Below are 23,008 nucleotides of genomic sequence, written 5' to 3'. Positions count from 1 at the left end.
ACATGAATGAATACTGTTTAACACTTCCATACTGTCTGCACGTTGAATTCAGCTTTGTTTCCAAGTGAGATTTGAAGGATGTCACTCAGCTCTCAGTAAGTACTGGTTTATGACAAACCTGTTGTAGACCAGTTTAGTGTAGACATATACCTGCTAAATGTGTAGCGTTAGGTTGCAAGATGTAAGCGTTAAAGTATAAATTTATGGATATGGGATTTATATATGTGTATTTATTGTTAATATGAACCATCCAGGAAGGTGATCAGGTTTCTTTACAAGAAACCTTTTCCTAAAGCTTTAGAAGAAAGTTGTTGATAATGAACCTAAATTAACTGACCTAGCACAAGCTCCTGCATTATGTGTGATATGTTACGAGTGTCACTTACTCGTTGAGTTCAAGTTTCCCTGATTTACCTAGTCAGACTTCACTCATTATTTTCTTTGGAATTTGCCTTGAGAGATCAACAGAAGAGGCTGAAGGTCTGCTCTCTGCCTAACCCCCAGTGTAGGAGAACTCGGGGGTTAGTTATTAAGGTTAACCTAGCTGGCCTTAAGGCACTGGTAGCATTTCATTAGGAGCCTAGTCATTATTTCTTGAATTACATTCATTAAGTTACAAGGAAAACTGGGGTCACTCATGGGAATGACTGTCTAGTAACATTGGGTACCGTGATGTCAGTCTTCATTCTCAGAAGCTTTAGGAGCTAGATTTTCTTTTGAAGGAAATTACTTTCCTCTGTGGGTAAACTCTTTTTTTTTTTTTTTTTTTTTTTTGCGGTACGCGGGCCTCTCACTGTTGTGGCCTCTCCCGTTGAGGAGCACAGGCTCCGGACGCGCAGGCTCACGGGCCCAGCCGCTCCGCGGCATGTGGGATCTTCCCGGACCGGGACACGAACCCGTGTCCCCTGCGTCGGCAGGCGGACTCTCAACCACTGCGTCATCAGGGAAGCCCTGTGGGTAAACTCTTAAGAATTTTGATTTGAAACTCCTTGGAAGACTTGTAAATTATAGGAAGCATTGGAAAAGGGTTAAAAGAGGAGAGTTTTCTGGGGGAGGTGATTAAATTTAAATCGTTTGAGGGTATTGCCGTCAAGAAATAGGCGTGTGCACTGTATGGGGCACTGGGGGTGTAAGTGAGCGAAAAGTGTTCACCATCAAGAGCTGCGAGCGCGGGTGCAGACAGTGTGAACCAGCTGTAGTCAGTGATACCGTTTCTATATGTTACTCTATGTAGATCGTTTCTTTGACACAGCAAATACTTACTGAGTACCTGCTCTAGCTTAGATCATCTTATGGGCCTCGGGGATAGAGCATCGAGCTAAACAGATTCAGATCCTGCTCTCTTAGGGCTTGTGTTACAATAGGGAGAGACGAACAAGAATTCTATTAAGTAGAGGGCAGTTAGGCAGAGAAAGCGCATCTGTGTGGGCTAGGGTGGGTAGCAGTTAAAAGGACCTGGCCCGGAGGCCTGGCTGAGCAAGTGTCCTTTGAGCAAAGGCCTGAGGTGGGCGAGGGGCAGCAGCACTGTGTCTGGGGACGCGTCTGGGGACGCGTGCCAGGCCTCTTGGCGGGAGAGCGCCTGCCGTGGCAGGAGAGCAGCGAGGGTGGGAGGGAGCGAGGGGTTCAGGGTGGTGGGCCGGTTGGGCTGATAGTACACAGGACTCATACAGAGTTTAGGTTTCTGCTCTGAATAAGGTAGGAAACAGTAGTCAGTTTTCACTCAGAGTGGTGACATGACCTGACATTTTAAAAACATCTTTGAGCAAGTGCAAGAGCTCTGACTTTGAATGTAATACCAGCCTTCTCACCAGCTTGAGATACCCCTGCCCTTAGGCGAGTCCCATCCACCTCCTTGAATGTGAAGTGTCATCTGTCCTGGGGACACAGGCAGAGGCAGTACTTCTTGAGCACTTTGTGTGACAGTTTTATATGTATGAACTCATTGCTGCGACAAACCTGTGATTTGCCAGTACTGTTATGTCCCCCGTTTTTACAGTGGAGGAAACTGAGGCACAGGGGAGTGGCTTGTCCAAGGTCACACTGGAGGTGTCCCATTGGAGGCAGCATTGGAACAAGGCCGTTTGACTCGAGGATCCTTGCTCCCGCCAGGATTCCTTAAAATACATTCTTAGTGCCTGTCTGCAGCTGCACAGTGTCCACGCTGGGGAGCACATTTACCCAGTGTCTGAACAATAAGAGCAACTCACTTTTGGGGCTCCAGGGTTGTGCTAGGCCTCGCTATCCTTGATGCCTGTTAACCAGCGCTGTGCCGTCCTTACCGCGTGCCCTGAGGTGGGTACTGCTCTTTTCTCCATCAAGCTTAAACTCACCTAAGGCCACACAAGTAGTAAGTAGTGAGACCAGGAACTGAGCCCAGGTAGTCTGGCTCTGGAGACTTTACCACCCAACTATCCTTTTTCTTGAGGATACTTAAGAGCGTCTTCAGATGGTTTGAGTCTGCTTTTTTGCTGCACTGTGCAACTTGTGGGATTTTAGGTCCCCAGGCAGGGATTGAACCCAGGCCCTTGGCAGTGAGATCATGGAGTCCTAACCACTGGACCACCAGGGGATTCCCTAGATCAGGGGTCCCCAACTCCCCAGCCGTGGACCGTTACTGGTGCGCCGGTGCGTGGCCTGTTAGGAACCGGGCCGCACAGCAGGAGGTGAGCGGTGGGCGAGAGAGCGAAGCTTCATCTGCCACTCCCCATCGCCCCCCGTCGCCCCCCGTCGCTCCCCATCTCTCGTGTTTCTGCCTGAACCATCCCCCGCTCCCCCGTCCGTGGAAAAACTGTCTTCCATGAAACCGGTCCCTGGTGCCAAAAAACGTTGGGGACCGCTGCCCTACATTGTTTGAGTTTTAGCTTATTGACTAGAATTTTGTACTTTGGACACTTAGATTTTATATACCTGAAAACCCTTCCCGACCTTAAAAAGGTTCTCCGTAGCTACTTCTGTATCTTGAATTAGCCTAGTTCTGTTTTTCTCAGGCTTTTCTCCCTGTAACTCAAGGTTCAGAAAAACCGACACATAGCTCACCTTCTGGACTGTGGGCTGGGAGATTCTAGGGAAGGGAGGTGGTTACCTGTATGAGGTTGTAGTCTATACAAGGACCAAAGTTGAAATATCTTTGTATCTTCACCCTAAATCTGTGATGTTCCCCCCTCCTTGATAAAGCCATGTTGGTTTTTTCTTTTTAAACACAAAAATTACACTTTCCTTTTCCAAGTCTCTGAGAAAATTTGATGATCCCAGAACACTACTTCCTCTATCCTGTGTCTTCTTATACCCCATTTGAGAGAAGTCAGGCCAGACTAAAACCTGACTCAGCTGAAGACACGGCTTCCTCTGCAGCCCTGTTTAATACTTTCTCCTTTCCCACAGTGCGTAGTGCCAGAAATGGACATGGCAGTCTGGTGCCCCAAATTCAAAGTTCTTGCCATGTGGTAGTTGTATGTTCTCCATGTTCTCCACACCCCCTCATTGTTGTGAGCTAGTAACTTCACAAGCATCCTCTGCTGTGTTGGGCTGTTCCCCCCGCCCCTCATCCCCCAAGTGTATTGAAGACTGAGACCTGGCTGGAGGACCATAACAGCAGTATCATTACAGACCATCCATCCAGTAGCTTAACCTTGCAGTTCCTGAGCCTCTGACTGTCTCAACCGTGTGTTTCCAGGATCCCATACTATATCTTTTCATCTCCTGGAATTGGTCCGCTTGAGATCTTAACCTCTGTTAGACCAGTCTCTTCCACAAGTTTGATGCCCTGGTAACATTGATCTTTTTTCCTATATCTAAAGTACCCCTTAAACCTTGTGGTTAATTTCTTACTCATTCTTTAGGACAGTGTTACTCATCCTTTTTTTTTTTTCTTTTTCTTTTTTTTGCGGTACGCGGGCCTCTCACTGTTGCGGCCTCTCACTGTTGCGGCCTCTCCCGTTGCGGAGCACAGGCTCCGGACACGCAGGCTCAGCGGCCATGGCTCACGGGCCCAGCTGCTCCGCGGCATGTGGGATCCTCCCAGACCGGGGCACGAACCCGCGTCCCCTGCATCGGCAGGCGGACTCCCAACCACTGCGCCACCAGGGAAGCCTAACTTTGAAGTTTTTAACCCTTGGGATGTGTTTACAATATCAGCATCAGCCATCAGCCGCCTGTGCACATCGAAGGAACTGCTGCTTTTGGGTGTAGCTGTGTATTGGCTCTAGAGATTTAAATACATACTCATTTCTGAATCCAAGTGGAGAAGGAGATGAGTGTCCCAATATATGTCATTACTAATGTTTTATGGAAAAAGAAAATGGGGGGGTCCTTTGGTGTTGAGTTGTGTGGGAAATGCTGGTTTAAAAACCAAGTTACTTGAGTGACTGTTTAAGAAAGTCAGCATTAACAATTTGTTGCACCTGGTTTGGATTCCCTTATTCTATTAAATATAATTATGTTAACCTCTCCCATTATGTATTTCCTGTAATACTTTTGGTATTTGAGTTCAACCATTAGAAACAAATTAAAGTTAAATCACTGTTCAACTCAGTTCTTGCCATATACCTTTGAAATAAAATATTTCAGTGACTAACTTCATGTATCACATTGAGATGTATTTTATCATTGCTATTATTTTGTTATGATTCTGAATGCTTGATAAATGATGTGACCTTTAAATGTGTTTGATACATTTATAGGATGGAAGATGCTGATAATTCTGAAAAGAGTGTAAATGAAGAAAATGGAGAAGTATCAGAAGACCAATCTCAAAATAAGCACAGTCGTCACAAAAAAAAGAAGCATAAACACAGAAGTAAACATAAGAAACATAAACATTCTTCAGAAGAAGACAAGGATAAAAAACATAAACATAAGCATAAACATAAGAAACACAAAAGAAAAGAGGTTATTGATGCTTCTGACAAAGAAGGTATGTCTCCAGCAAAAAGAACTAAACTTGATGATTTAGCTTTGCTGGAAGACTTGGAGAAACAGAGGGCCTTGATTAAAGCTGAACTTGATAATGAGTTAATGGAAGGAAAGGTCCAGTCTGGGATGGGGCTCATATTACAAGGTTATGAGTCTGGCTCTGAAGAGGAGGGGGAGATTCATGAAAAGGCACGAAATGGAAATAGGTCTAGTACTCGATCTTCAAGTACGAAGGGGAAACTTGAACTTATGGACAATAAAAATAGTACAAAAAAACGAAGTAAAAGCAGATCCAAAGAACGGACTAGACATAGGTCTGATAAAAAGAAAAGTAAGGGAGGTGTTGAAATAGTTAAAGAGAAGGTAACAAGGAGCAAGTCAAAGGAGAGGAAAAAGTCCAAAAGTCCCTCTAAAAGAAGTAAGTCTCAAGATCAGGCAAGAAGGTCAAAGTCTCCTACCCTTAGAAGGCGCTCTCAAGAGAAAATGGGGAAGGCCAGATCTCCTGCTGATGACAAGGTTAAAATTGAAGATAAAAGTAAGTCAAAAGATAGGAAAAAATCCCCAATTATAAATGAAAGTAGAAGTCGTGATCGAGGCAAAAAATCTAGATCCCCAATTGACTTGAGAGGTAAATCCAAAGACAGAAGGTCACGGTCCAAAGAGAGAAAATCAAAACGGTCTGAAACTGATAAAGAGAAGAAGCCAATTAAATCTCCCTCTAAAGATGCTTCCTCTGGGAAAGAAAATAGGTCACCCAGTAGGAGACCTGGTCGTAGTCCCAAAAGAAGAAGTTTGTCTCCGAAACAACGTGATAAGTCAAGAAGAAGTCGATCTCCACTCTTAAATGATAGAAGGTCTAAGCAAAGCAAGTCACCTTCTCGAACTCTGTCTCCTGGTAGGAGAGCCAAGAGCCGATCCTTGGAAAGAAAACGCAGGGAGCCTGAACGGAGACGCCTTTCTTCGCCAAGGTAACTTGACTGCAAAGCTGTATTGCAGCAGATTTCAGAGGAGAAACTAGAACTTGTGGACAATAAAAATGAGATGGTAATGAGTTTTATAGTGTTATGTATAATCCTGTCCACTAACTATATTAATGTTTGCACTTTTGTCAGTGAGTACCTTGACTCTAGGTGATTTTTAATTTTATTGACATTTTTAAAGTTCTTAATTTAGTATCTGATGTGCAGAATCACTCCTTTAAATCCAAGTAATTTGGCTAAGTCTGCGTATGCCCATCTTATGGGAAAGGAGATTGTATAGTTCCAGAGTAGGGGTTGTTCTTTGAACAGTATGGGCTGATATTTTAAAAAATGGAGGTATCAGTTTAAGGATTGTGATCTATCATTTCTTTTGAATTGACATGATTTTGAATTCTGACAATATGATTGGAACTACAGTTGTCTTTTTTGGTCCCCAAAATATAATTAAATTAAAAGTGGAAGTTTTTTTCTGTTACTAATTCATATACTTGTAATCTCATTGAAAAAAAAAATAGTACCTCTTAAGTTTAGGAAGAATAGTGTAAGAAGTGATTTTATTTTTTATCAATAATAATGAAAATATTTCATATACATTTGGTCCATCAATTTTATTCTCATAAGTTCTCATGATTGTCTCTCATGAAGTGGAGTGATCCTCATACTTAATTTTTTTTGTCATCATTTTTTTTTCACACCTTTATTGGAGTATAATTGCTTTACAATGTTGTGTTAGTTTCTGCTGTACAACAGATTGAATCAACTATATGTATACATATATCCCCATATCCCCTCCCTCTTGAGCCTCCCTCCCACCCTCCCTATCCCACCCCTCTAGGTGGTCACAAAGCACTGAGCTGATCTCCCTGTGCTATGCGGCTGCTTCCCACTAGCTATTTTACGTTTGGTAGCGGATATATGTCCATGCCACTCTCTCACTTCTTCCCAGCTTACCCTTCCCCCTCCCCGTGTCCACAAGTCCATTCTCCACACCTGCGTCTTTATTCCTATCCTGTCACTAGGTCCATCGCTACCGCTTTTTTAGTTTCCATATATATTTGTTAGCATACAGTATTCGTTTTTCTCTTTCTGACTTAATACAGAGTGAAGTAAGTCATACTTAATTTATAAATGAGAAAATAGATTGAGAGGTTATCTAACTTACCTAGGGTCATAGAACTGATGAGTAAAGGCACAGAAGGGCTTTTGGCGGGGAGGGGAGGCTGTTGTTTAGATTAGTCCAAAAGCAACTTTAGAAACTGATTTTTTAATGTCTTTATATTCAGTAATTAGACATGTGAAATTACCAACCAAGTTTCCCTTAAAAGAATGTTGGCTTATACCATGCAAAGATACTCTGAATTCCTAGCCATCTACTGTTGCATGTTAATATTTTCTGTGTATGGGTATAAATCTGAGCTGGCCTTGAAGTTTAAATAAATCATCCTACGTTTTGAGAAGCTTCAAGAAGACTGTTTTCAAAGTGCTGTATCTTAAAAGATCCTGTTGACTCTTTACTTCTAAGCAGTGTAATGAAACGGCTCTGCCTGCAGCTCTGTGGAGACAGTGTTGCTGGTGTTATCTGACGTTGTTCTTAAGGTCCTGTTATCTTTCTGTTGCTTTCAGTTTGAAAAGGAAATTCTGAGGAGGAGTTTATCAAGGACTAGAGTTGAATATTTGAAACACATTTTTATTTTTAGTTGCAGAAGAGATACATGCTAATTAAAGAGAAATTTAACTCGTGCTGGAAGCCTGTAAATTCACTTTTTCCATCCCTCCTCTGCTGCCGCTCCAAAGAAGACTGTCTCTTTCTAGCCCCTTTACTATGCACATACAATTGTATGTATGCGTTTTTTCTTAAAAATAGGATTCATACTACTTATGTTAACAGTGATTTTCTTTTTTCATGAAACACTTCTGTGACAATACATAAGGATTGTTTTTAATTCTTCATATATCAATAATAGCAACATGGCATTTCACAGCGTAGATGTACCATAATATATTTAACCATTCCCTTGTTGAAACTGATGAAAGTTGAGGTTGGTTCCAGTTTTTCATGATTGTTTGCAAAGACATCCATTGGTTCTGTGTTAAGTTTCTGTTAGAATAGATTCATAGAAGTGGAATTGCAGTCTGAGATTATGTACATTTACATTTTAGAAAGTTAACTGCCACATTTCCTTCCAGATAAGTTATACCAATATTTACTTCGATGACTAGGTGGACTGTCCTTTTCCCTAAACTCTTACCTGTATTTCCTCTTCTGAGGTTAATGTGGATTTTTAAGGGGGGTTTTATTCTTAATTGATACATTAAAAATAAGGCTCTTAATTGCAAAAATGTCAAAAATTTAGAAAGAAAACAGTCTTCAAACCAAGGGAATGGAATATTGTTACTCACTTGGGCAAGTTTTATTTGTTTATCTGAAATTAAAGTCAGTGGCTTTAACAATATGAATAATCTTTAATAATTCTTCCAATTGTGAGACCAGAGGAAATAGACCTTCTATTGTGTGTCTACCATAACACCAGATGTCATTGTGATCGTCTGAATTTTTGTTATAAAACTTATTAATCTGTGTTTACTACCTTTACATTAATGTCCCCTTTCTTAAAGTGTTCTTTACATGTAGAAGAAATTCATTTATTCTGATTTGATTTATTCTTCTTTGAACTTGTACTTGGTCCCCTTAAGAACACGACCTCGAGATGACATCCTCAGTAGGCGTGAAAGGTCAAAAGATGCCAGCCCAATCAGTAGGTGGTCTCCAGCCCGAAGAAGAGCCAGTAGATCTCCTGTTAGGAGGAGGTCCCGCTCCCCCCTCAGACGGAGCCGATCTCCCAGAAGAAGAAGCCGGTCTCCTCGGAGAAGGTAATGATACCCGTTTGATCCATCAAACTCTGACTGTTTTTGAAGCTCAGTTGGTAGGTTTTCTTAACAAACAAGTTTTCGCTGAAAAACTGTAGCTGTGACACCATATAGTTTCCTATTACCAACATGTGATATTTCACACACACTGATTTTTCTTTAATAGAGTTTTCCTTCAAATTTATATAAATCTGTGTTCATTAAAAACACAATCTTTTTTTTTTTAAGTAGGACATTTTTTTTCTTCTGTTTTGAAGAGAGAGAAATACTAAATGAGCTAGGCTTATGATTTTTCTTTTAACTAGCAGGCTAGATCACAGAGTAATAAATAAGTATCCTGTCATTCCATAGTTGCAGCTCTGTATTTATTTTTCTATGAACTTGTATTTGGTCCTCTTAAGAACACGACTTGGAGACGATGTCCTCAGTAGACGTGAAGGACTCTTTGGGTGAAGATCTCTTTTAACTCACAGCAGTAGAAACCAGTCTTTATGTATGTATCTTTGATTTTTTTTTTTTTTTTTTTTTTTTTATGCGGTACGTGGGCCTCTCACTGTTGTTGCCTCTCCCGTTGTGGAGCACAGGCTCCGGACGTGCAGGCTCAGTGGCCATGGCTCACGGGCCCAGCCGCTCCACGGCATGTGGGATCTTCCCGGACTGGGGCACGAACCCATGTCTCTTGCATCGGCAGGCGGACTCTCAACCACTGCGCCACCAGGGAAGCCCTCTTTGAATGTTTTTGTGTACTAGATTCTCAGAAGTGGAAATGCCTTGACAGTGTGTTTGTCTAAATTTTTTTAAGTTATTGCCATATGTATTGGTTTCATTAGTTTTTTTAATACTGTTCCTCACACGTTTCTGTTCTGCCCAGTTTCATCACATTTCTTGCAGATGGACATGGTCGAGGTTAATGTAATCATTGTGATCGTGTATACACACCGTTCATTCCAGAGCAAGCAGTTGGTGGGAGAGGGGAAGAGAGGACTCTCATGCTCCCAGCCTTCTGGCTCCAAGCTGACGGTAGTTTGCGTAGGATTTGCTTCCCTTTTCCAGAGTCCCTTGTTCTTCTCTGACGTTGTGATTCCATTTCCTGTATCCAGTTTCTTGCTTTACCTCATTTGCTAATGCATCTCCAATAGCTTTTTGAGGAAAGTGAACAGAAAGGACAATTTTGGGGACCTGTGTCTCTAAAAAATGCCTGTTATTCCCATTGCTGATTTATCAAGGAATAGAATTTTAGTTTGAGATCATTTTCTTAAGAATTTTTAAATTGTTATTCCACTGATTTCTAGCTTCCTTTATTGCTATTCAGAAGTCCTCCTCTGATAAGTGGGCGTTTCTTTATAGGACTTACTTTTTTCTCTCTTTTTATAAGAAATGTCCTGTGTTCCGAAATTTCACTGTAATAATGCCTTGATGAGCAGCTCCTTCTTTCCATTTATTTTGCTGGGCACTAGGTAGGCCCTTTAAAGCAGGAAGATTATGGCTGCCTGTACTGGGAAATTTTCTCATGTTTTTGTTTGCTTCCCCATTATTTTCTGCTTTTTTTCCAGTTAGACCTTATAAATTGTTACACTGACTTCCCCCTCTCTCATCTTTTTTTTTTAATTTAATTTTATTTTTATACAGCAAGTTCTTATATGTCATTCCCAAACTCCACCACCACTGCCCCCCACCGCTTTCCCCCCTTGGTGTCCATACGTTTGTTCTCTACGTATGTGTCTCTATTTCTGCCCTGCAGACCAGTTCATCTGTACCATTTTTCTAGGTTCCACATATATGTGTTAATATACGATATTTGTTTTTCTCTTTCTGACTTACTTCACTCTGTATGACAGTCTCTAGATCCATCCACGTCTCTACAAATGACCCAATTTTGTTCTTTTCTATGGCTGAGTAATATTCCATTGTATATATGTACCACATCTTCTTTATCCATTCGTCTGTCAATGGACATTTAGGTTGCTTCCATGACCTGGCTATTGTAAGTACTGCTGCAATGAACATGGGGGTGCATGTGTCTTTTTGAATTATGGTTTTCTTGGGTATATGCCCAGTAGTGGGATTGCTGGGTCATATAGTAATTCTATTCTTAGTTTTTTAAGGAACCTCCATACTCTTCTCCATAGTGACTGTATTAATTTACAGTCCCACCAACAGTGCAAGAGGGTTCCCTTTTCTCCACACCCTCTCCAGCATTTATTGTTTGTAGATTTTCTGATGACACCCATTCTAACTGGTGTGAGGTGATATCTTATTGTAGTTTTGGTTTGCATTTCTCTAATAATTAGTGATGTTGAGCAGCTTTTCATGTGCTTCTTGGCCATCTGTATGTCTTTGGAGAAATGTCTGTTTAGGTCTTCTGCCCATTTTTGGATTGGGTTGTTTGTTTTTCCAATATTGAGCTGCATGAGCTTTTTATATATTTTGGAGATTAACCCCTTGTCTGTTGATTAGTTTGCAAATATTTTCTCCCATTCTGAGGGTTGTCTTTTCGTTTTGTTTATGGTTTCCTTTGCTGTGCAAAAGCTTTTAAGTTTCATTAGGTCCCATTTGTTTATTTTTGGTTTTATTCCCATTACTCTAGGAGGTGGATCAAAAAAGATCTTGCTGTGATTTATGTCAAAGAGTGTTTTGCTTATATTTTCCTCTAAGAGTTTTATAGTGTCTGGTCTTACATTTAGATCTCTAATCCATTTTGAGTTTATTTTTGTGTATGGTGTTAGGGAGTGTTCTAAATTCATTCTTTTACATGTAGCTGTCCAGTTTTCCCAGCACCACTTATTAAAGAGACTGTCTTTTCTCCATTGTATATCCTTGCCTCCTTTGCCATTGATTAGTTCACCATAGGTGTGTCAGTTTATCTCTGGGCTTTCTATCCTGTTCCATTGATCTATATTTCTGTTTCTGTGCCAGTACCACATTGTCTTGATTACTGTAGCTTTGTAATGTAGTCTGATTCCTCCACCTCTGTTTTTTTCCCCTCAAGACTGCTTTGGCTATTTGGGGTCTTTTGTGTCTCCATATAGATTTTAAGATTTTTTTGTTCTCGTTCTGTAAAAAGTGCCACTGGTAATTTGAGAGGGATTGCATTGAATCTGTAGATTGCTTTGGGTAATGTAGAAATTTTCACAATATTGATTCTTCCAGTCCAAGAACATGGTATATCTCTCCATCATCTGTTTGTGTCATCTTTGATTTCTTTCATCAGTGTCTTACAGTTTTCTGAGTACAGGTCTTTTATCTCCTTAGGTAGGTTTATTCCTAGGTATTTTATTCTTTTTGTTGCAATGGTGAATGGAATTGTTTCCTTAATTTCTCTTTCTGATATTTTGTTGTTAGTGTATAGGAATGCAAGAGATTTCAGTGCATTAATTTTGTATCCTGCAGCTTTACCAAATTCATTGATTAGCTCTAGTAGTTTTCTGGTGGCATCTTTAGGATTATCTATGTTTAGTATCATGTCATCTGCAGACAGTGACAATTTTACTTCTTCTTTTCCAATTTGTATTCCTTTTATTTCTTGTTCTTCTCTGATTGCCGTGGCTAGGACTTCCAAAACTATGTTGAATAACAGTGGCGAGAGTGGACATCCTTGTCTTGTTACTGGTCTTAGGGGAAATGCTTTCAGTTTTTCACTATTGAGAATGATGTTTGCTGTGGGTTTGTCATATATGGCCTTTATTATATTGAGGTTGGTTCCCTCTATGCCCACTTTCTGGAGAGTTTTTATCATAAATGCATGTTGAATTTTGTCAAAAGCTTTTTCTGCATCTATTGAGATGATCATATGGTTTTTCTCCTTCAGTTTGTTAGTATGGTGTATCACATTGATTGATTTGCGTATATTGAAGAATTCTTTCATCCCTGGGATAAATCCCACTTGATCATGGTGTATGATCCTTTTAATGTGTTGTTGGATTCCCTTTGCTAGTATTTTGTTGAGGATTTTTGCATCTGTATTCATCAGTGATATTGGTCTGTAATTTTCTTTTTGTAGTTTCTTTGTCTGGTTTTGGTATCAGGGTGATGGTAGCCTCATAGAATGAGTTTGGGAGTGTTCCTTCCTCTGCAATTTTTTGGAAGAGTTTGAGAAGGATGGGTGTTAGGTCTTCTCTAAATGTTTGATAGAATTCACCTGTGAAGCCATCTGGTCCTGGACTTCTGTTTGTTGGAAGATTTTTAATCACAGTTTCAATTTCATTACTTGTGATTGGTCTGTTCATATTTTCTATTTCTTCCTAGTTCAGTCTCAGAAGGTTATACCTTTCTAAGAATTTGCCCATTTCTTCCAGGTTGTCCATTTTATTGGCATAGAGTTGCTTGTAGTAGTCTCTTAGGATGCTTTGTATTTCTGTGGTGTCCGTTGTAACTTCTCCTTTTTCATTTCTAATTTTATTGATTTGAGTCCTCTTCCTCTTTTTCTTGATGAGTCTGGCTAATGGTTTATCAATTTTGTTTATCTTCCCAAAGAACCAGCTTTTAGTTTTATTGATCTTTGCTATTGTTTTCTTTGTTTCTGTTCCATTTATGTCTGCTCTGATCTTTATGATTTCTTTCCCTCTGCTAACTTTGGGTTTTGTTTGTTCTTCTTGCTCTAGTTCCTTTCTGTTTAAGGTTAGATTGTTTGTTTGAGATTTTTCTTGTTTCTTGAGGTAGGCTTGTATTGCTGTAAACTTCCCTCTTAGAACTGCTTTTGCTGTATCCCATAGATTTTGGATTGTCGTGTTTTCATTGTAATTAGTCTCCAGGTATTTTTTGATTTCCTCTTTGATTTCTTCAGTGATCTCTTGGTCGTTTAGTACCGTATTGTTTACCCTCCGTGTGTTTGTGTTTTTTACGTTTTTTTCCCTGTAATTGATTTCTAGTCTCATAGCATTGTGGTCGGAATGATGCTTGATGTGATTTCAGTTTTCTTAAATTTACCGAGGTTTGATTTGTGACCCAAGCTGTGATCAATCCTGGACAATGTTCTGTGTGCACTTGAGAAGAAAGTGTAATCTGCTATTTTGGGATGGAATGTCCTTTAAATATCAATTAAATCTATCTGGTCTATTGGGTCATTTAAAGTTTGTGTTTCCTTATTAATTTTCTGTCTGAATGATGTGTCCATTGGTGTAAGTGAGGTGTTAAACTCCCCCACTATTATTGTTACTGTCAACTTCCTCTTTTATAGCTCTTAACAGTTGCCTTATATATTGAGGTGCTCCTTTCTTGGATGCATGTATATTTATAATTGTTTTCTCGGAGTGATCCCTTGACCATTATGTAGTGTCCTTCCTTGTCTCTTGTAACATTCTTTATTTTAAAGTCTATTTTATCTGATACGAGTATTGCTACTCCAGCTTTCGTTTGATTTCCATTTGCATAGAGTATCTTTTTCCATCCCCTCACTTTCAGTTTGTTTGTGTCCCTAGGTCTGAAGTGGGTCTCTTGCAGACAGCATATATATATGGGTCTTGTTTTTGTATCCATTCAGTGAGCCTGTGTCTTTTGGTGGGAGCATTTAATCCATTCACGTTTAAGGTAATTATCGATATTTGTCTTCCTATTACCGTTTTCTTAATTGTTATGGGTTTGTTTTTGTAGGTCCTTTTCTTCTCTTGTGTTTCCCACTTAGAGAAGTTCCTTTAGCATTTGTTGTAGAGCTGGTTTGGTGGTGCTGAATTCTCTTAGCTTTTGCTTGTCTGTAAAGCTTTTGTTTTCTCCATCGAATCTGAATGAGATCTTTGCTGGACAGAGTAATCTTGGTTGTAGGTTCTTCCCTTTCATCACTTTGAATATATCGTGCTACTCCCTTCTGGCTTGTAGAGTTTCTGCTGAGAAATCAGCTGTTAACCTTATGGGAGTTCCCTTGTATGTTGTTTTTCCCGTGTTGCTTTCAATAATGTTTGTTTCTCCTTGGGTTTATCCTGCCTGGGACTCTGTGCTTCCTGGACTTGGGTGGCTATTTCCTTTCCCACGTTAGGGAAGTTTTTGACTATAATCTCTTCAGATATTTTCTCGGGTCCTTTCTCTCTCTCTCCTCCTTCTGGGACCCCTATAATGCAAATGCTGTTGTGTTTAATGTTATCCCAGAGGTCTCTTAGGCTGTCTTCATTTCTTTTCATTCTTTTTTCTTTATTCTGTTCCACAGCAGTGAATTCCACCATTCTGTCTTCCATGTCACTTATCCGTTGTTATGCCTCAGTTATTCTGCTGTTGATTCCTTCTAGTGTATTTTTCATTTCAGTTATTGTATTGTTCATCTCTGTTTGTTTGTTCTTTAATTCTTCTAGGTCTTTGTTAAACATTTCTTGCATCTTCTCGATCTTTGCCTCCATTCTTTTTCCCACGTCCTGGATCATCTTCACTTGTCATAATTCAGAATTCTTTTTCTGGATGGTTGCCTATCTCTACTTCATTTAGTTGTTTTTCTGGAGTTTTATCTTGTTCCTTCATCCGGTACAAAGTCTCTGTCTTTGCATTTTGTCTCTCTTTCTGTGAATGTGTTCTTTCTCATCTTTTATGTTTGTCCTTTTGTTCTACTTTCAGTCTTGAGAAGCTTTCTCAATCTGCCTTCTTACCTTTCTGTTGATTTTGTTTTTTCTCCCTTCTGCACACTCATAATTTTTTAAATTTCCAAGACCTTGTTGGCTGTTTATTTTTTAATAACATTTTACCTTCATTTTATGGAAGTAGCATCTTTATGTCAAAGATGATAATGAGTTTATTTTGTGGAGCTTTTGTTCTTTATAGTTTTCTTCTCTTGCCTATATATTGTTTCTACCCAGATTTCTTTTGCTGCTTGTTTGCCTTTTCACTTGAGGACTTTCCTTGATCAGGTGGATCCTTCCTTGCTGCCTATTCTGATTCATCTGCCTATCCTCTCCATGAGAGCAGGATCTTAGGTCCCTGACCAGGGGTGGAACTTGGGCCCTCTGACATGGAAGTACAGAATCCTAACCACTGGACTGCCAGGAAAGTCGCAAATGACTATTTACATACTTGTTATTTATTTATTTATTTTTCTATTCTGGTTTAGAACGCTAAATGGATGCTTTCTTCCATTCTGACAACCTGGAACTTGTGCATTGGTGGCGGATTAGCATATCAGTGACTGTAGATCTTTCCTTTTGGGCTCGTGAGTTTTCCAGCATCTCCTCATCTGCTAGAGAGTAAGACATGGCTGCCAGTAGAGTTCCGGTCCTAAATAATGTGGGTCCCCCCTTAACCCTTCTCTTCCCCGTGCAGTGCCTTCCAGTACCGTGGGCCAGTTTTCACAACCACCACTACCTCTCTGTAAAGTGAATATTAAGTTTCCTGCGGTCGTGTGGGGAGGGGCGGCCAGTGGCATTCTCCACTGAGTCAGAAAGGGGAATATAGCAAGTCAAGCTGTTCCTAAAGGATTTCAACCAATTCTCTTTAGCTTTTCCCTTGTACTCCATCCTTCAGAGGACACAGTGTCTCCAGAGCTTGAGACTTCCTGGGGCTTTGTGGCAGGCACTGACTTGTTTCTTATTTACCTTGTATGTCCCTATTGGACTAAGATTTAGATTGGATCTGCTGCTGCTTTTCTGTCCAGTTTGCATGTTTCAAGCTTTTATTGGTATCTGTGGTCACATCTCTTCACATTGTCTTTGACCGAAGGTTTTATTTTGTCATTGTTCCTTTTAATGTTGTTTTAGTAAGGTTTCAGAAGAAATCTGAGGTAGACATGGTCAGATGTGACGTGAACATAGTTTATCAGCCCTTTGTAGACTCACAGCCTTTTCTGTTGGGAGTCCCACAGCACTTTCTCCCACAGACTTCCACCTTCATACTTGAACTCTGATGTCACTTTCTGTTTGGTTAACAGGGCATTTATAACAATGTCTGAGGGCCATATTAATTAGACTTAGAATTTCTGTCACCTTTGTCTTTCCTGTACTTTATTCAGCAGTGATCTTTTAAAAAATCAAGTTCATCGAGACATGTTATTTACATAAAGTAAAATTCACCCTTTTTGTTGTAAAGTTGTGAGTTTCAACAGATGTGTGGTCACACAGCTGTCATCATCCAGGTACAGAGCATTCCCACCGCCCCGACAGTTCCCTCGCGCCCCTTTGTAGTTGGTAAGAAGGGTAGCTGTGGTTTAGTTGTCGTCAGTTCAGGCTGGGTATCCGAATCTTATTGATGGTGTGTTAATTTTGTTTTAAAATTTTAACTGTTTTTAAAGACTTGACTTTTAGAACGCTTTTGGATTCACAACAGAGCTGAGCTTTTGAAAGGTACAGAGAGTCCCTGTACTACCCCTACGCCCAGCAAACTCACAGCCTCCTCAACTTTAATTGACCTTTACAATATGTCGTCGTCTTCTCAAACAGGGACAGAGGTCGAAGGAGCAGATCACGCCTGAGGAGGCGGTCTCGGTCCCGGGGTGGTCGTAGACGTAGGAGCCGAAGCAAAGTAAAGGAAGATAAATTTAAGGGAAGTCTGTCTGAAGGAATGAAAGTGGAGCAGGAATCTTCATCTGATGACAAGTAAGAACGGAACTTTCCTATAATTTCCTTTTTCCAGATCAGAGAAACACTGTTTGACTTGGAAATCTTTAATTGCCATCTGAATATTTTAAGCAAATACATTAATTTGACCCTGAATTTAAGTTCATCTTCTGTGCAGCTTTTATAGGTTACGTGACAGAGGTCATGGTTGTCTGAATTTTGGTTTGGCTGGAGTGAATATGGGCCGTCACTTTATCACGAGCCTTTCCTTCTATATTTTCATTAGGAACCATAGAGGTATCCTGCCAATCTCAGTTACCAGCTTTGGTGGGGGGATTTTTTTACTAAGTTTAGACTTTCCATTTTGTGTAAATGATACACACTTGCTATGCCTGTTACAGTGTGGAAAATGCAGAAATATTCAGTGCCTAATAAAATAGTGGGGAAATTTTTTTAATGCAAACTTTGTTGTCTAAATGGCACATCTCAAAAATAAGTGAGACGAATTTAGAGCAGTGGTTCTCAGCGGGGGGAGATTTGCCTCCCAGGGATGTTTTGGCGATGTCTAAAGACCTGTTTAGTTGTCATCTAGTAGCGGGAGGCCAGGGACACCGTTCTGCATCCTCCAGTGTGTAGGACACGCCCCACCGCCCAGAACTGTCCTAGTGTTAGCAGCCCTTGAGCTGAGGAGGCCTGGTTGGAGCTGGGAGAGAAGAGGGCTGAGTGGAGGGAAAGTGTCCTGCGCAGACCTGATACCTTCAGAGTGCAGGTCACTTACACCTCTGCAGTGAACATCCAGCAGGTCGTAGAAAAGGCTGCGCTAGGAGCGATCATGAAGAGTGCAGGGTTCTTGGGGGACCATCTGAACCGGTCGGGGCAGTGTTTGCAGGTAGAGCCACTTTCCCTTCAGGTTGTGTGCAAATGTCTACCTGTGTATTTTGGGTGGGGAAAGGATCTATAGCTTTCAAAGGCTTCTGTGACCCAGAAAAGGTAGCAGTTTACTTGTGTGTCCCAGCCCCCCTCTTGTTGTATAGGTGTGGAAACGAGGGCTGCAGAGATGAAATGACTTTACTACAAGGCACAGCTAGTGATGACTTTTAAACGTAGGCATCTTTCTTTTGTTCCCAGTCTTTGTGCTATGAAACAGGTGAGGAGAAAAATGAGACGTAGAGGGTTAAATTACTTGCCAGGATTCCAAACCATGATAGTTTAAAAGCAAGGATAGAGTGGGGTGGCTTAAGATTTTTGCTCAAATGTACTGATGACCTACATTTTCCAGCTTTTATTTTTTTTAACGTATAAACGTAATGCTTTTGGAGTCTCTAAGTATGTTTGAAGTTAATTACACGGGGGTGTGTGTAATTTTTTCTAAGCCTTGAAGACTTTGATGTTGAGGAGGAAGATGAAGAAGCCTTGATAGAACAGAGAAGAATACAAAGGCAGGCCATCGTTCAGGTACGTGGTTTCAGTAACATTTTGGTCAGCAGCCCTTCACCACTGCTAACAGACTTCAGGAGCTGTACTGTGACAGTGCAGTGACCGCAGTAGCAGGTGACTAGGTCTTGGCAGGGAGGTGGTTCCTTCATAAAAGGGAGACAGTTACTCTCTCCTGTTATACGTGGGGTTCTGATAGAAACCTCTTGTATAGGACAAAAGTTGGGGTTTGCTTTCTTTTTTGTTCTTTAAGTTGATGAACAAGAAAACCCTCCTAAGTGAGTATAAATTGGAGGAATTTCCTCTAGCTCAAACTTATAAATAGCCTGTTAATATGTGGAAAAGATTTTTTAATGCCTAATAAAGTGGCACATTTTCTAATGCAGATGTGAGTGTTTAAATGGAACATCTCAATAATTGTTAAGACTCCTTGAGCGCCGAGCGGTGCAGGGATTGGGTGGGAAAGGGTGTCAAACTCAGGCCTAATGGTAAGGTGAGCTGCCTGGGAAGGCTGCCGGTTGTCCCTGCCATCCTGAGGTGAGGCCTGGCCACTCCAACCTTGGAGGATGGTGGTCCCTGTAAAGCACCTTCTCTCACCGTCATGTGGTGGGGGTGAGTAATGGAGCTGAGAGGAAGAATTCTGGAAGATATGAAACATGCTTGGGTGCTGTTAGGAGGACAGCAGACAGGGAAAGGACAGTCGTAGCAGCTTGTGTAAACAGAGCAGCCACCGCATTTCAGAGTGAGGGAAAGAATTTGAATCACGTGTGTACACAGGGCATAACTAGAATTCCAGGGGAAACTTACCTTTGTGGGGCACTGATGAAACTGTTATTAAACTGATATCCCTAAAGACTTGGTTGAATCTTTTTTTGTTCTTACCCAGGTCCACAATCCCTTATCTCCAACCTTTGGGGCCAGATGTGCTTCAGAACTCAGAAATATGTGAATTTTAGAAAGGTAATATGGTGCATATATGTATATTCCTTTGCCCCATCAATGGGGTCTAGTACAGCACCCCATGACCAGCCGCTAGGAGAGTTTTGCAGTCAGTGAGGCGTGTCACGTTCACCCTGGGGAAGGTGAGGCTGTTAGAACGTCACACCTCTGCGGCGCAGATTTTGCCACCTAATGAACGTGCACCAAACATAGAAAGGCTTCCAGAGTTTTGTGGATTTGGAATTATATATAAGGGATTGTGGATCTAATTCAGTTAAGACTTCAATACCTCTAAAACTTCGTTAGCATTACTGGACACTTAACTTTTCAGTTCAGGCCCTCTTAGCACCAGATGTTGTGACAGTAATACTCTGTGTCGTCGCCGCAGAAATACAAATACCTTGCTGAGGACAGCAACATGTCCGTGCCGTCTGAGCCCAGCAGCCCCCAGAGCAGCACTCGCACCCGCTCTCCCTCTCCTGAGGACATTCTGGAAAGGGTAGCTGCCGACGTCAAGGAGTACGAACGGGAGAACGTTGATACGTTTGAGGCCTCGGTCAAAGCCAAGCATAATCTCATGACGGTCGAACAGAATAATGGTGAGTCAGTTACAGTTTTGTTCCGACCATGCTTTTCTCTGAATTTGCAGCCCTGTTACTTCATAAGGAGAGAGGTTATCTGGGGATGGGGATGGGAGGGGGACTAGGAATGCTGCTTCTGCAAACTGCAGAGGACGGCAGGGTCCCGTGCGCCTCAGTGACTTTTCCCTGTGGGCGTGACCTGAGTGTCGCCCTGAACCCCACACGCGTGTTCACCACCTTCGGTTTGGCTTGCTAGGCTATTTTCAGGCAAATCCCAGCCATGATTTGATTTCACCTGGGAATACTTTAGTTTGTATTTGCTGGATAAGGACCTTTTAAAAAACATTATTTACACTTGATAAAGTTGATAATTTTTAAATGTCTGATGTCTAAAGTTGGTTGGTTTGAGTCAGAATCCAAATAAGATACACATTATGTTTGGGGTATACATCTCTGAAGTCTCTTTTTTAATAGATTTCTCATTGTGGTGTGGTCTGTCCCCTGCCCCCCGATGCCCCCCTTGTGAAGGTGCTAGGGCCTGTGTCCTGTGAACTTTTCTACTCTGATTTTGTCTGGCCACATTCTTGTGTCATTTATTTCCTCTCTCCTACGTATTCCTTGAAAACTAGTAGTTAGTGTTGGAGACTTGAATAGGTGTCGGTTTAATTTTTTTGGCAAGAATGCTTCATTAACTGGCGGTATGTACTTTTATATCACATCTGGTGGCACGTAAGGTGTGGTGTGGCTGTGTCCTGTTTTTATTGACACTGAGGTGGTGTGTTTAGGTAAGATATTCCACTGAACTTTCTGTTCAGCTGTTCGCCTCATGCTTTTAGCAGCCATTGATGGTCCCTGCTTAGATCCATTATTTCACTGGGGGCGGCAGGGTTTCCAAAGTGGTGATTTTTTAAATCTCTATCATTCTTTTTGAATTATTAGCTCTAATTCTGTAAAAGAAGAGGCTTTCATTCTTTGGTTACCCCAAAATATAGTTCGTACAGGAAAGGCAGGTGAAATGCTTCATTATTTTCACTTATTGACCAGTTTTTAGCATAGCATAGAGTTGGTGCCCTAGCAACCTCCAGAGGTGACCAGTGAGATTTTGGTTATTTTGTTGGATTTTTATTATTTGGTGTCATTATGCTCTGTTTGGATCCACTGCTGCCATTTTTCTTTTTGAAGCTTAGATTGTTCTCTCTTCACCCGAGGAGGGAGCCCCTTTTAAATGGGTTTCTGGTGTCTTTTTGAGGCAAACCCTGCAGTATTTATTTAACATGACTGTTTTACTTTCTGGGACAGGGGCTTTCTGTAAAATATCCAATATTTTAGGCTTTTGTAATTATTTTAGACATGTTTCTCTGGTCCAACTACTGAGCTGTGCTCTCGTGGTACAGAGCGTCTGGGCCAGCACAGATGGATGAGCATGGCCACGTTCCCAAAACGCTTGATGCACTCAAGTTCACGTGGTGCTCACGTGTCAGGGCCACACAGGAACAAGCAAGGGGCCAAATTCGGCCCAATCTGTAGTTTGCTGACTCCTGTTCCAAGGCAGTAAGACATCATAGGCTCATCTTGTGTGTATCTTGCCCCAGAGCAAAATCAGTTATTATTCCAGGGATCCTTGGTTCCACTTAGTAGAAAATGCCACTTGGAGACTACAGGGCACTTAGGGATGCCCATTACTGATGGGCCTTTTCCGTGGACCAAACTAGGAAATACATACATTTTTGGAAAGGAGGAGTTCATACTGATTTGCCAAATTCAAATTGGAGATTACAGGGTTTTTATTAAGTTTCTTGACTTTGTATTTCTCTCTTTTACAGCAGAAAAACTTGGTTCCTAATAAACACAGTTACTTAGGTTATTTTGAAACTTTCATACGCAGAGTTATCACTGCGATTGTCAGTATTAAATGTACTGAATGCAGTTTGAAAATGTAATGGTTTTGTCCTTAGGATATATTTCAAGATGTATACAAACCTGTGTTTTTTTAAAGTTTTTTGAAATAGTTCTCCTCTTTACGGTTATACCACCAGTTTGATTTGGTTTAGGCTTATTTTCATTTGCTTTTTTTTTTTGCGGTACGCGGGCCTCTCACTGTTGTGGCCTCTCCCGTTGCGGAGCACAGGCTCCGGACGCGCAGGCTCAGCGGCCATGGCTCACAGGCCCAGCCGCTCCGCGGCATGTGGGGTCTTCCCGGACCGGGACACGAATCCGTGTCCCCTGCATCGGCTGGCGGACTCTCAACCACTGCGCCACCAGGGAAGCCCCATTTGCTTTTGATTTTTAGGAATATTTTGAGTTTTTAAAAAATCATTAAAACATCTTTCATATATGCATGTATTTATATTTTATCTACATATGCACACAAAATATTATACATACTCAGCTGTATGAAATGACCTCCATTCCTTTTTACAGCTGCATATTACTCCAGTGTGGTGAGTGTGCCATAGTTTATTCAGTTAGTCTTCTAATGGTAGATGTTTGGCTGTTGATTGGAGCATTAATGATAACAGCGTTGTGCATTAAGTCGTTTTTTTTCTGCTTGTTACTGTGTCTTTGGAATGGTTTCTTAGATGTGGGATTTCTGGGTCTGAATAAATATGTTATTTTGCTGTATACTTCCAGATTCCCCAGTTTTGCCATCCCACAAGCAATGTCTGAGGGCTTTTTATCCAGGGCCTTGTTAATAGAATGTTGTCATACTTTTAGATTTTTAGCCAGTCTCATAAGATGGCATTTCATTGTGATTTTAATTTGCGTTTGAGATGGGCATATGAGATCGGGCATGTGTTCATATGATTAAAGCTGTTGCATTCTTTTTTTCCTT

The 23,008-nt window shown here is 41.1% G+C and overlaps 1 protein-coding gene across 13 annotated transcripts in view; it reads left to right on the top strand.

Annotated features, from left to right (window-relative positions):
• The window catches only part of PRP4K (pre-mRNA processing factor kinase PRP4K), a 40,979-nt gene that overhangs the window by 2,766 nt on the left and 15,205 nt on the right, over positions 1 to 23,008 (top strand). For all 13 annotated transcript variants that reach the window (XR_014016934.1, XR_014016935.1, XR_014016936.1 and 10 more), the window contains exons 2-6: positions 4,680 to 5,879; positions 8,586 to 8,762; positions 17,105 to 17,260; positions 18,595 to 18,676; positions 19,983 to 20,193. Coding sequence is in view for 1 of the 13 variants with exons in the window: in XM_081247194.1 (XP_081103320.1) it covers positions 4,680 to 5,879; positions 8,586 to 8,762; positions 17,105 to 17,260; positions 18,595 to 18,676; positions 19,983 to 20,193 (1,826 nt within the window). In the remaining 12 variants the exon portion in view is untranslated. The remainder of the gene's footprint in view (positions 1 to 4,679; positions 5,880 to 8,585; positions 8,763 to 17,104; positions 17,261 to 18,594; positions 18,677 to 19,982; positions 20,194 to 23,008) is intronic.

The sequence above is a fragment of the Mesoplodon bidens genome (assembly GCF_964165515.1).
Source record: "Mesoplodon bidens genome assembly, chromosome: 10".
In the NCBI taxonomy this organism is placed as follows: Eukaryota; Metazoa; Chordata; class Mammalia; order Artiodactyla; family Ziphiidae; genus Mesoplodon; species Mesoplodon bidens.
The sequence above is the reverse complement of the archived record's forward strand: the minus strand, read 5'-3'. Positions and strand labels throughout refer to the sequence as shown.